We start from the raw sequence: 13,922 nt of genomic DNA on the forward strand, positions 1-13,922 counted from the left end.
TCAACAGACACCCAAATTCATTGTGTACAGAAGACTGTAACTTCAGGCTACTTGACTTGCTATGATGTTAGCAAATGTTAGCTAACACAGCTTATAAGATATATATTTAGTACAGACTTTAGGCCAATAAAATAACCCTAGTGAACTATGATCAGTGTTGAAACGATGAATCAGTCAGTCGATAGAAAGAAAGAAAATGTATAGACTATACATAATGATATTTATATCACTGCAAATTTAATATCTTTGGGTTTTGGACTGTTGGTTTGGAAATTGTGATGGCCATTGTTTTTTTTTTCTCCAACTTTTATACACTTAGCGATTAACCAATTAATCGAAAAAATATTCAACAGTAATCGATGATGACAAAAAGTACAATTTAAAACGAGTATTATTCAACCGTACCTTTATTCAACACCTTACAAGCTGGCCAAGCAGAAAAACTGAAACACCTGTTATGTATAGCATCAAAAGCGTTGCCACTTGAGATTAGTGGGAGCTATGTGAAAATTTGTACCTAAAATATGAAGATTTATAGTTCATTTATTATAGTTAATTAAGACAACACTAAAAAAGTGGATAATAATAATGTGATGAAATTTAGTTGCAGTGTGAACCCCTGTTTCAACCCAATGTGCTAAAAAAACAACAACCTCAATACATTTAGTAGAAAAGGTCACAGTGAGGCCATTTTTAAAACAGAAATGATTCTGTTTACCCCCTGAAGAGTGACTGAGAGGGCACTGAGTGACGCAGGTGAGAGACAGGCCTCCACCCAGCCCCCAGACCGCACCTCTCTTATCTGCCTATGGAGTGGAGGAGGAAGGAGTGACAAAGGCCAGGGCTTTGGGTGTGATAAGGAAGGGCCTTATGTCCTGCTTTGGCCCTGGCTCTCACCCAGGCTGTCCGTTACTAGAGGCCATCCAGGGGCCAGGAGCTGACCAACAACTAGGAAAGCCTCCAAGACGGTGTTTTCGCACACAGGTATGAATCTGACCCCGTGCTGTCAGATATACAGAAAGATGGTGTGTGTTTACATGTGGTAGCTTTGGGGCAGTGAAAGAGAGGAAGGGAGAGACAGACAGAGACGGAGGGTCAGGTGGAGTTCAGGGCAGATTTCGTCTCACACTGCAGGAAAGCCAAATTGCTTCCGGATCTAGATATCCACTCCTGTTCCTACAATTCCCGCCTCCTTGTCTTCCTCTTTCTTTCCTTCCATCTTTGTTTTGCTTTTCTCACTCTTTGTCTTTATTCTGGCTCTTGTGGCAGTCGGTCCTGCTGGGCGGCATGGCACAGGGTGACGATGTCTGTAGGGAAGCTGTCTTTGAGCAGGATACCTCTGTCTCTCTGGCAGTCCAGCTCTCCTATGAAACCATACCAGTAGATCACAAGGCCGGGACCAAACCTGTGGTGCAAAACAAAAGAAACAAAGCCCGTCTTTTGTTAGTACATCATGTCTAAGAGTTCTGAAGTAGCTATGAATGAGTTGCACAGTATCTTTTAAACTCATATCTGCAAAATGCTTATGGCTGTTGACTTTGGATTTGGAAGGCAAAACTAAAAAAAGCAGTAATAAGTCAAGTAAAAAGACAGAAAGATGGGACACAAGCAAGACTGATATATGAGAGATAAGGTCCTTAGGTATTTTCCTTTGATCACCATCCAGGAAACGTGTGCTGAATCAAACAAAAAAGCCGCCGAGTGATACACACTTGATCACATTACAATGGCAGTGAAAAAACAATTATCGGAGAAATAACAAAGCTCTACACCAAGGCCTCCAGATCCTGTCATCCGAAGCCTTTGGCACATAGCAGAGCACACAGAGTTCATCACAAAGTCTGAGACTTAAACACACTGTATCTGGCGGCTAATGTTAGCCAATCCAGTCTCTAGCTGTTTCATTCACAGCCACTTTGAAAGCCAGAACAACTTTGCCTAAGTTGGCAAGCACTGCGGTTCCTAAAAGCTATAAATAATGACTTGCCAAGCAACTGAGAAGTCAAGTTCAGACTATTTAAATATAAGACTTTTTTCTTCTTCTTTCTATCTTTTGTTCTCTCCCTCACATCACTTTGCTGCTATTGTGTCTTATTGACACTGTAGCTACTGTACACCCGAAGGTCTGCTAAAAGGTGCAGAAACAATTAAAATAGAGTTCTTCACAGGGAATGTGCAATGTTATTTCACTACCTCTCCTCACAAAGGCAATAAATCATCTTTCAAGCTATTTATTATGCCCCAAAGAGCTACCGGTGGCCCCTCTCTGCCTCATATAGATCATACCTATTCTTTGAACGTTAGCTGCCATGCATAAAGACATGTCACAGTTGAACTCTGAGCGGAGAGCACCTCAGCCCCCACATGCAAGACCAGATTCAAGGGGGCTGACAGTGCTCTGGTCCCAGACACTCTATCCTCAGACAGTTAACAATGTTGTGAAGCCTCTGGAGACCTAGACAGGAAGCTAGGCAAAAGGCCACAGAGAGCAACAGAAGTTCAGCTCCAAGGTAAAGTGCATAAAACCTTGAACCTGTGAGCAATCATTTCATATTAAAATACAGACTCAAACACCTTATGGTGTTATTTTAATAATAATTATGTGAATCTTTAGTTTTTTATATGGTTATAATTTATGAGCTTATTATAAATACTTAGATGTTTGACCCTTGCAACTTCGGCAGGGTATTCTAACCACATAAATCATAAATGCGAGTGCAAGAATCAGTTGTCGTGACATTGACAACTATGTATGTCTACTGTTGACTGAGCCTTGAGACAGAGACATGCAGGAAAATATATGCTACTATACACGCACACACCGCTCCCTCCAAGAGGCCCTTGCAGCAGTACATGCTTCTGCACCCCATCCCCTGATTCTACATTGTACAGTGTGTGATTTACGGTGCTGTATCTATAAGCAAGTAGGCCAAAGCTAACAGCCCTGGAGAAAGCCCACAGATGCACACTGAAAGTTCACCACAATGTCACACTCATAGCTCAGCCTCTCAGCACTGCACAAAGCTCAAGCCCCCAAACTCTCATCGTTTCCATGGTCCACTGCTGCACATGGCCGCCAACTCTTAATATGGAAATGTTATGGAAACAAAACCTAAACATTTACATTAGATGACTTTGGAAAAGGGGTTATGCTCTTCTTTTTATTCAGCCGCCGTGCTGTATGTATTTCCTGTGCTCTGGATGGGGAGGTGAGGCTGAAAAGGGGAGAAAAGGGAGACTCGTCTGCACAGAGTGGAGAGAGGCAACCTTCTGAAAAGGTTAAAACTGTACATCAACAGATAAGGGAGCAGTGTACAATACATCATGTCCCGGCTCTGTCAGGGGAGGCCGAGCACAAATTGAAACAAGCAAAATTATAAACACAGGGGAGCCATGTCACCAAGGCCTTTCCATACCATAAAGAAAATAAATGGACTTTGAATCCTACTCAGAATTAATACAAGTCAATACTACAGGGAGCTTGAGGTAAAAATCTAAGACTGGGAATACAAACAACACGGAGGAGGAAGGGAATGGTCAGGAGGCCAAGACTGAGCCTGATGAGCAGAAAAAGTTCCATTGTAAAGAGCAATTATAAACATACAGTATATGATGCCATATATAATTTACAGCCCCTGTGAAGTTAGTGTTTATAACGGCTGACAAAGTGACTAGAGGTTAAGTTTAAATTTATCTGCAAATTATGGTTTATTATGTGGGCTCGGCTGGCTCATCTTAACATGCCGTGTGCTTATTACACACAGCACCTCTAAGTCAGAGTCAGCCTTCAAATAAACACCTAACTATGTAACGAGTTGGTGAAATTGTTTGTGAAACGTAGCTAATTTCAGCGAGGGGGCCCACTTGACGAGCCTGGGCGTGGATTGCGACTGCCAGCCACGCTTTCGTTAGTGTTAATGAGCGGGTGGTGGTCGCATTTAAAGCAGGTGCCAAGCAGCTTACTACGGCAGCTTAATGAGAGCAAGGCACTCAGGGAACAAAAACTCTCGAATGGAGGAGAGGGAGTGTTATTAGTGTCTGCCTGCCTGCACACACACACACACACACACACACACACACACACACACACACACACACACACACACACACACACACACACACACACACACACACACACAGCGAGTCATGCAGCGATGCCTCACACAGAGCTGGAGCACTGAATTAAGTCTCTGCATCTTTATATGCACAAGGCATACACACACAGAGCACCAGTAAAAATATGAACTGCAAAATCTATTAAAAATACAGTGAAATACAAACTGTACACTTCAAAGAATGTGCAAACTTGCTCTCTTGATTGTATGTATGCCCTTCTCATTTTCTGAGAAGTCTAAGGTTGATAAAGGTCATACAGCCCCCCCCCCAAAAAAAACTTGCCGTTTAACATTTCTACCGAACAAACAGGTAGGCTAATTTGATCTGCCACATTTGGTGAGAAAAAGCTTTACAAAAAACTGGCAGCCGAGCACTTCTGCCAAAGCACATTACACAATATGACGAATTATCAATAAAATCAAGATGAATTTACGCTCGACTTTAAAACACCGTCACTTCATTTTACATACCGCGCAGACCCATTTTAAACAAATGTCCCAGCAATGGTTTAGACAGCGTAAGCCTCTACCTGAGCATGAACTCTATGTCTCTGAGGTTTCCCCACAAAGACCTCTTTGTTTTCAGCATCCATACATCAGGTCATAAGGTAGGCCCACTAAAGCACTGCCAAACATCAGCTTTAGTCAGTCTTTTCTCTGCTCCCTGAAATTCAGGTATAGAACCTGCTCAACTTCTTTTGAGACAGAAAACATTAAGAGTAATTGGGGTGAGATGTATAAAGGGATAAAAGTCCCTGTGTTGGAGACAGAAGGACTATGTACAACAACAGCAAAAGAAAGATAAAATGTGTGCATTAGTGACAAATGACCTGCTCTTTACCAGTGAGTCCATGCTAAACAGACAACTGCCTATAGGAGTTTATTTATAGGGTCAGATAATGGTTGTGTGATGTGTTTGTACGTGTGGAGGTTTAGAGGGGGGCAGTGACCCAGGGCCTGCATGCCAGGTGATATGGCCCCGTAGCTGATCACTGTACATCCAGCATGTGTATTTTAATGGCCTTGCAGTAGCTGTTTGTTGCAAGTCAGCCAGACTTATGATGAAGACGCCCTGATAACACAAGCTTCCGTGCACATAAATAGGATATTTAAAGGCTGGCTCTGCCCGGAGGGGCCTCCACGAACAAGGAGGTAAATAATCCCCTGCTCCAAACTATACATCCTCCTGTCCATAAATAACACAAAGTTGAATGGAAGAGTTAACCTCCCAGAGACAAGTTATTAACATGACTAGAGCTAAGAATAGAACACCTTCTTTTCTCTCACCGCCGCCCCCTTCATCTTTGTGGGCAAGGAAAAGTTTTAATTCTGCTCAGGTATGTAAAACATAAATACAAGGCCTACACAAGCATCGCAATTAAGGTGGAATAGAAGGCAATAAAAAATAAAACATCTTCCGCCAGATGTAATTCTCCCCGACATTTTTATGTTTTCTGTTGATGTGGTATGGAAATGAAACGTGGCGCGGATGTGGTTTGTCTTTATCACTGCTGGAGGTAGAGAGAGTGTTCTACATGAATGTATGTTTGTGTAGTGTATAGTGTTAGGTTTAACATAGAGGTGTGGAGGCTTAATGTGTGAGTATGAAGGGTGTGGGATGCCAGGTCGAGTCGGTGTGTTGTGAGTTGTATGTTGCACAAGGAGATAATTCCCCCTCACTGATGCGTGACACCAACACCAGAACTGAGACTAGAGGATTCCAGTGCTTTATCTGGTAACCATAGCGACCAACCTCTGTGGAAAGACATGCTCTCTGACCCACCACAAAATTAGTCAATGCCACCGTTAGCTCAGGAACACTTTATTGTACAGTAAGACACACCAGCTCTAATATTTGCATTAGGAGGTGGAAGCCATGTTAAATAATGTATAACCTCAGGGAGAATATCATCCAAACCCTTCATGTAATACTGACAAAATCAAATATAATGATATTATGGGACAATATTTGTGAGATGACTATTGGTGTTTTCAGAAGATATTTAAATACATAAAACATTGAGAAATAAAACTAAAAAATAATGTGGATTTGATGACAAAATAGGTATTTGATGTCAATTTCACCTATAATATTAAAATAAATTCTGTAAGTTAAATCACTTTACTGTAATGCAGCCTTAAGAAAAAATGTAGTAATTTAATACTGATATCTTGCCTCAAATCATGACACAGTACAGTGTTCTAACAATATATCACCCAACTCAATAGACTCTATATAATTCTCATTACAGTGGTGGGTCATATGTGTCAACCTACTGCATTAGGACAATTGTTTTTATGTACTCTGAAGAGGGATACACAGAACTTAGTTAACATACACAACTGAGATGACTGTTTACTTTTGGTACTCATATTAAAATCCACAGAGTTGTAGATAAAACAAACTATAATAAGCATTTTAATTTTACCAATTAATTTAAGCTTTGCACTTACGGAATGATAAATGGTACAAATCATTGATATAATTTTATTAATAACCTTTAAGTCCTAACACAGTTAAGCTCCCCCAACATTGCTATGGGACTCTGCAGTCTTTATCTCCCGCTAACAAATTATCACTTTCTCTGACCTCAGTCTCCCTGACGACCTCCTATCACCTCAGCCACCTTCTCACATTAACCTAAATCTTATCTCCACACACACACACACACACACACACACACACACACACACACACACACACACACACACACAATCTGACAGACTCTATATCAATCAGCTGATTGATAACCTGGCTAACACATGATTATGTGAATGAGCACATGAGCTAATACAATTAGCCTTATTTCTATTTCAATAGCACAATAGCAAGACATAGAGAGAGCACCACCTCACAGTGCCATTTGGTCCTGGTTAGGATCCGTTTGTACAATAACATGCTTCCCAAACATCCTCCAGCCAAAGGGAGGAGTCTTAATCAGTGTTTGGAACTCATTAAGTCCCTTAACTGAGCATGTCGCCGACCGCATTAGCAACACATATCTGAGGGACAAGTGTGCGTTGTGTGTGTAATGTGTGCTGGTCCCCTCTAAGATCTACGGCGTCACGGTCCAACGCACTTTGACACACTCTGGTCTGCTTTGGATGTGGAGCGAAACCAAACAAGGTGTGGTCTGGCTTTGGCTTTGTCTGTTTAGTGTTCCGAAGTTGGTCCAAACAGTATCGAGGACACTGCATACGACAAAACAACCTACTGATGACAGCTCTATGATGACACCAGACCAATCTACATTAAAGTTATGTTAGAGTTATGGAACAACTTATAGACTTTCAGACAAAACCTTTCCTCTTTTTTCATCATCCTCTTTCACAAACAGTACCATGTTAAAATGCTGCCTTGGTAATATGAATGTTATAATAAGAATGCTCCATCTGTGTGTTATTCCCTGGCTGTTTAAGGGTTAACATTCAGTCGGTCAGAGCTCACCTGATCATTTCTCAGATATCGACTCTCATCCTCTATAATGACCCTCTACATCATGAAAATGGCTTGAACTCTTCAGTTATGACACACTGAGCGGGTATTCATTAACACTTGATGCTGATATTATTAAATTCTATTATGGCGATGGCTTCACAGGGTGTCTCCTATGCAAGTACTGTACTGAAATCAGTCGGCAATAATCTGTCTGTGAGTCTGAGTAAATACATTTTAAATGCACATGGAAATGAGCTTTTTTAAATTTGATAAGGGAAGTAAAACTAAAATGTCTCTGAGGCTTTCACTGTTTTCAGATGAGGCTATTTAGTCTCCAAAGCCAAACACTGGCCGCAGTGCTAATTTGGAGTCCCCTCTGGCCTTTGATGAGTCCCCATGTCTGTAAGTTCTGCTTGGAGACAGGAAGCTCCCCGCGGTGGCAGGCGAGCAAGCTGGGGGCTGGGAGCCTGTTCAGACGGAGAGGACTACGGCGTCAAGGGGATACATGCTCCTTTAACCTGTTATTGTGAACTCCCAGCAGCCCTGGTCGATAATTGCCACCTGTCTCTAGGGAAACACAGTCAAAGGCAGGCAGAGGGACGGCCATTTTGTGTCTGCCGCTGCTCCTCGCCCCACGCAGCCATGGTCCTAATCCTGTCCTTAACCCTGGCGGCTAACGTGTTTTCAATTAAGGATGATCCCCCACTACAGGCACAGCCCTAATCAACAACAGTTTGTACTGTAACCCTATCTGGCCTTGCGAGGGCAGCGTCAGCCTGACCGGGCGCCTGCAAACCTGGTGTGTCCAGCACAGAAACAGTGTTATGTGTGTATATGCATGGGTGATATCTTGTTTATATGTGAGATCATAGGATGTGTGCCTGTTTGTCTTCCACATCTGGTTATGCTATTGAAACAAACATATAAACATCCATACACACGCAATGAAACAGCACAATTGAGTGCTCTTTTTTAAAACATACATCAATTTGGGAACCGCTAACATAAAAAGTGAAAATATTCTATTTTCCTCATTTTTTTGATAAATAAAGTTGTTATGCCTATGTTTAATTTTTATGTAATGTTTAACCAAGGGACAAATGCACATGTTTGTGTCACTCCTAATTGTTCATTAGGAACTTGCATTTCCATTCTGAAAAAGCCATACTCTCCAGTGGATCGATCTCTCCGTCAAGTCTTATATCTTAAATTCTGCTGCCACTCCAGTGAAGGCTGAATCAAAATTTAGGAATGGATAGGCAGGTGTGAATGTTTGTTGTGTAGGGCCCCTGGCCTCTGCATCCATGAGTAGAACCCTGCCCCAAAATTAGAGTGAGGCCTCTAATGTCTCCCTGGGAGAAAAAGAGGCCTGGCTTTCGTCCAAGTCAGCACCTTTGGAAGTGCAGTCGTGTTACCACCACTAAATCAACATGTCAGCGCCCGGCCCAGTGAACTTCTTCACCCAGACTCCACCGCTTACAGCTACCCCACACACCTAATGAATTGGTGTGAATGCCCATCTGTCTGCTACAATGAAAAGGGGAAAGGAGATATGAGGATAAACAGTAAAAAAAAAAAAAAAAAAAGATATTTCTTTTTCAGCTGTAGCATAGAACATTTTCAGTCTGCCAATATAATTATCATCACAGAAACACTGTACTAGTCCTCTTGAACAGAAGAACTGCTCTGACAACACAGAAGACGGCAGGTTAAAGGTATCCTCACCATCAACCTTGGCCTCTGAGTCCAAAATGGAACTGTCCCAGTTAGGGGGGCGAGTTTGGAAACGGACGCGGGCGAAGGGCCACAGAAAGCCGTGTGCTTACTCGGCAGTTTGTTTACATTCCTGAGGGTAATTTTAGCCCCTGGGGGTGAGCAGAGCAGGGGAGGCCGACATGTCGTTGGGGCTTGTCAGTAGTCGACCGGCCAGCCGGCGCAGTGGCGGCACCTGGACATGTGGGTGGTACATTAAAACACACACACACACACACACACACACACACACACACACACACACACACACACACACACACACACACACACACACACACACACACACACACACACACACACAGACCTCCAGCGGATAAATCACTGGTTTGTCTGTATTTGTTCAAATCAATTATTTACTAGGTTTAGTAATATAGGAAATTTACGAGTATCTTCTACATAATATCAATGGCTACTCTGTCTGTGACTGGAGAACTCACAGAGACACAAGCTAACGAGGAGGCAGAGTGGAAAACCACAGATGGAGGGTGTAGTCTTGCTAACAGGCCCACCACAGAGCACCATTAGCCTTTGGACAACACAGGATATCCCCAGTGTTTGCACTGATGATCTGGGGTGCAAATCTAATTTCATTGTAGTTTTAAAAAATTTGCTATGCAAACAAAAAAATAATCCTAGTTCAAGAATCGCTGAGGGCTTCCGTGCGCGTGTTTGGGATTTGTCCTTTTATTACTCCCAGCCCAGAGTGTCCCTTCAAAGGGCAAGAAAGCAAAAATGCCCGTGTGTGTTTGTGGTGCTTCTGTGTGGGTGCACGTACTGTATACGTGAGAAGGAGGGAGAGAGAGGGAGAGGGAGGGAGAGACTCTGAGCTTATCGAAACTAATTAGGCGAGGGATGAGGATGGAAGTTAAATACTAGGCTACATGTAATGAAAGAAGCAGAGTGGGGGACATCTAGGGGTCAGGCCCACACCAAACAGTGGTCCTCAGGCAATCTGGTATTGATTTTCACTCGTTTGGGGATGAAGGTGGACAGGGGGGAGCCGTGGAGAGAGAACGAGACGGGGAGAGGCAGTAGTGCTAGAGTCTAAAGGTCTTGTGAGTTGTCAACTTGACAGTTTAACCCCTTTTGGAGGAGAATAAACAAACAGAGGGATCTCCTGGGCTGACAGCGTTGATCTGTCATAGCGACAACGCTGCAAAGCCACACACAATGCCCACACAGGAGAGGAGAGTGGGGAGGAAAACAAGGGAGGGTTGATACAAATATGCAGAGGCACATTCCTTAAGCCTGAAGAAGATAGGACCGTGCTCTGCTCAATATCTGGCAACCCTGATCTATGAATATCTGCACCTCAGATCAGAGAAGGAAAACATTAAATTACTAGACCTCATTTCCATTGAAAAGGTTTAAGAACAAATATAGACTACACTAAATATAAATATAGTATGTGCAATATATTTCTTATTTATGGTGTTCTGTAACTCTGAATGACTGAACGCACACATGTAAAATTCAACCAAAGTGGGCCCGTCAGTTACATTTAGGTCTTTCCACATATCAAAAAGTTTGTGTTTCTCTGATAAAGGAGTATGGCTGACCGTCCACAACCACACAGACACACAGATGTCAGCGCTCCTCTCTTGTCACTCAATCTGTGAAGGCCGTCACCCCGAGCACCTTCCCCTCTCATGTCCTTAAACACATGAAGACCCCTTTCACTTTTCCCCTCAGACTGCCTCATCGCTTTGTCACATTGCCAAGGGGGACTCCATTAGCCTGGCCATGCACAGAGCCCCCAACTCTCACTTATACTTAACACACACACATAGACACACACACACACACACACACACACACTGATCCGTGCAGCAAAGGCTGTCCACATCAAATTAGAGTGGCCCCTATTGTCCCTATTACGGCCTGGGAATGCTCCATCATGACGGATGCTACGGGGTCCCTCACTTGTCAGGAGTTGTCAGACAGATAGGGAGTCTGGATACACACAGCTGACAGGTAATCTTAATGTCTTCAATTAGCCCAATTAGGCCTGTCATAAACAATTCGATAAGTGCTCGACCAACACAAACAGATAGACGCACGCACAAGCACACACGGACGCACACACACTCACACGCCGAGGTCTGAAGGGTATTAATGAGAAGGGTAATGGGTATATCAGCGGACGGTTGACTTGTCTTTTGTTTCAAGGAGGGGTGTGTCCCCATCCCTTGCTCTCAGCTGTGCACTGCTGGCTGCTACCTGGTCAGTTCAAATTGTACCATCTCCTTTCATTAGCGCATCGCTGGCTGAGAATCTAAAAGGCTGTGACAAAATTCATTTGAGACGAGTGGGAGCAGATTGCCTGAAGCAGGTGCTATAAGGGAGATAAAACAAAAGCTGCACCTTTGAGAAGCTCTGTGTGTGCATGCATGTGTTTTCTATCTGTGTGTGTGTGTGTGTGTGTGTGTGTGTGTGTGTGTGTGTGTGTGTGTGAGAGAGAGGCTTTTCCTTGGTCTTCACATTCTGTTCTTTTCCTTGCTATGGTAAATGGGTAATGACACAAAAGTGTTTTGTAAAAAAAGACAGAAATAAAGAACATAGAGGAATGGGGCCAGCGCACACTTGGAGCATTTACAAAGCTGTGGTGAAATCTAAATATTGTTTCTAGCATGACTAAACAGGCCAACACCTTTTCTATAGAGAGGATGTGCGATAACTAACACTTGAGTTTGAGTTGGTCTCTCCTTTATATCTTATCACAGAACAATAGTGACACCCACACTACATCCCCTCCTTTTGTCCTCTTTAAATTCATATATTTGCATTCGCTATCAATTTCTTTTTTCTCCAGGTACGCGGGACACGTTTCAGCAACCGTGAAGCATAAGCTTATGTTTAAAGTGCCCATATTATGAAAAAATCACTTTTTCTGGGATTTGGGGTGTTATGTTGTGTCTCTGGTGCTTCCACACACATACAAACTTTGAAAAAAATCCACCCATGCTGTTTAGAGTGAGATACGGTTTCTGAATGTGTCCTGCCTTCAGTCTCTGGGTGAGCTGTTCAAAATCGGCACGGCTTGTGACGTCACAAGCCGAAACGAGCAGGCTAACTGCAACCATTAGCTCGTAGCGTTAGCATGCTAACGCTAGCATGCTAACGCTAGCATGCTACCTCGTTCTCAATAGCAAAGCACTGCTACAACACACACAAGTTCACCATAATCTACCAAAGAACTACTTACATGTGCGCCCTCATTTAGAAGTCTCCCAGCTAATCCTGCTTTGTAACTGACCGAAGTTGTAGAAACAGCCTTTCTTTTACTGTCTATGGAGCTAGCTAGCTGACATGATCTACATCTGAGCTACTGGGCATGTGCAGTGCAATCAAAGATAGTACAGAAGAAGAAGAAGAAGAAAAGAGGTCTCACTCTGTAGCTAAAACAGAGACCAGCTGAAAAGAGGATCTGCAGCAGTGAGAGAGAGCACTGCAGTACAACAAAAATATGGTGTTTTTTGAAAATTAAACCATGTAAACCTATTCTGGTACAACCTTAAAATACAATTATGAACCTGAAAATGAGCATAATATGGCTGCTTTAAGATTCCACAGTTTGCAAACACAAGACCTGTGCAAAGTTAGCATCAATATTTGAGCAAGAACTTTACAGCACTGCCTTGATCTTATGTACAGAGGCCCAGAAATGCCCCACATGAAGCAACAGTGCTGACACTTTCAATGCTATACGCTTGTATACTAGTCTCTGGGCATTCCAGGCAGTGTTGTACAAAGGCAGGGGAAAAAAGGACAAAATACAATCAACACTGAAGATTTTAGTTAAAACCCAGGCAATAGGCTTAATAGTGAAATCCCAAGGATCATTTTCATTCAAGGAGTCAAACTGGGACCAGAAGACAAAACCAACTGCTATCAGCGAGGTCCGTGATGGACATCTACCTCTACTTCTGATCTTTACCTTAAGTGACGGCTGGAATGCCATCTGAGGAAAAAAAGGAAAAAAAATGAAAGAAAGAGAAAAGCTGTCACCGGGAAGTTGTAATAGGAAATTGCTCTTGGCAACTATTTGTTCAAGCACCAGATTTTTTTTCATCTTTATGCCAACCCAGCGAGCCCCCATTGGAAAACAGGGCAGGTCCCCCTAATGAGTAATCTATTTCAAAGCAGTCGTGTCTGGGCATGACAGTTTACTGAGAGGCTTGAAGAACTGGTAATTACCAGTGTTACGGGGCAATTAATGCATATTACACTGCGGCACTCATGGCGGTGACTGTCAGCTCCCCAATAAAAATGAGCACTCTTCAGCTAAAGGGTGACATTAATTGGGCCCTTAATGACTATGCAGAGGAACCAAGCCAAATAGGAACAAAACAGGGGACTCGCTCTGACTCCAACAGAGGGCTGGAAATTGGACTAAAAATGAGATTAATTGCTGTTTAGAAAAAAAAGAAGGGAAAAAATGTGGTGAGGGGAAGGGGGAGAAAGAGGTTGGAATTATAGGGTGCAGAGAGCAAGGGCTGCTCATACAAATGACAATTCAATTAATTATTTTATACTGTATTTTCAATACCTTAAGGAGTGCAGACAGGCCTAAGGCCCATTTCGAGGGCTTTGTC

The 13,922-nt window shown here is 42.9% G+C and overlaps 1 protein-coding gene across 2 annotated transcripts in view; it reads right to left on the minus strand.

Moving 5' to 3' along the window:
* Window positions 1-389: 389 nt before the first annotated feature.
* cdin1 (CDAN1 interacting nuclease 1) overlaps window positions 390-13,922 on the minus strand; it is a 56,942-nt gene continuing 43,409 nt past the window's right edge. For both annotated transcript variants that reach the window (XM_031310040.2, XM_031310039.2), the window contains one exon: window positions 390-1,405. In XM_031310040.2, coding sequence (XP_031165900.1) covers window positions 1,249-1,405 — 157 coding nt within the window. In that variant the 3' untranslated portion in view covers window positions 390-1,248. The remainder of the gene's footprint in view (window positions 1,406-13,922) is intronic.

Source organism: Sander lucioperca, chromosome 18, assembly GCF_008315115.2.
Source record: "Sander lucioperca isolate FBNREF2018 chromosome 18, SLUC_FBN_1.2, whole genome shotgun sequence".
Taxonomy (NCBI): domain Eukaryota; kingdom Metazoa; phylum Chordata; class Actinopteri; order Perciformes; family Percidae; genus Sander; species Sander lucioperca.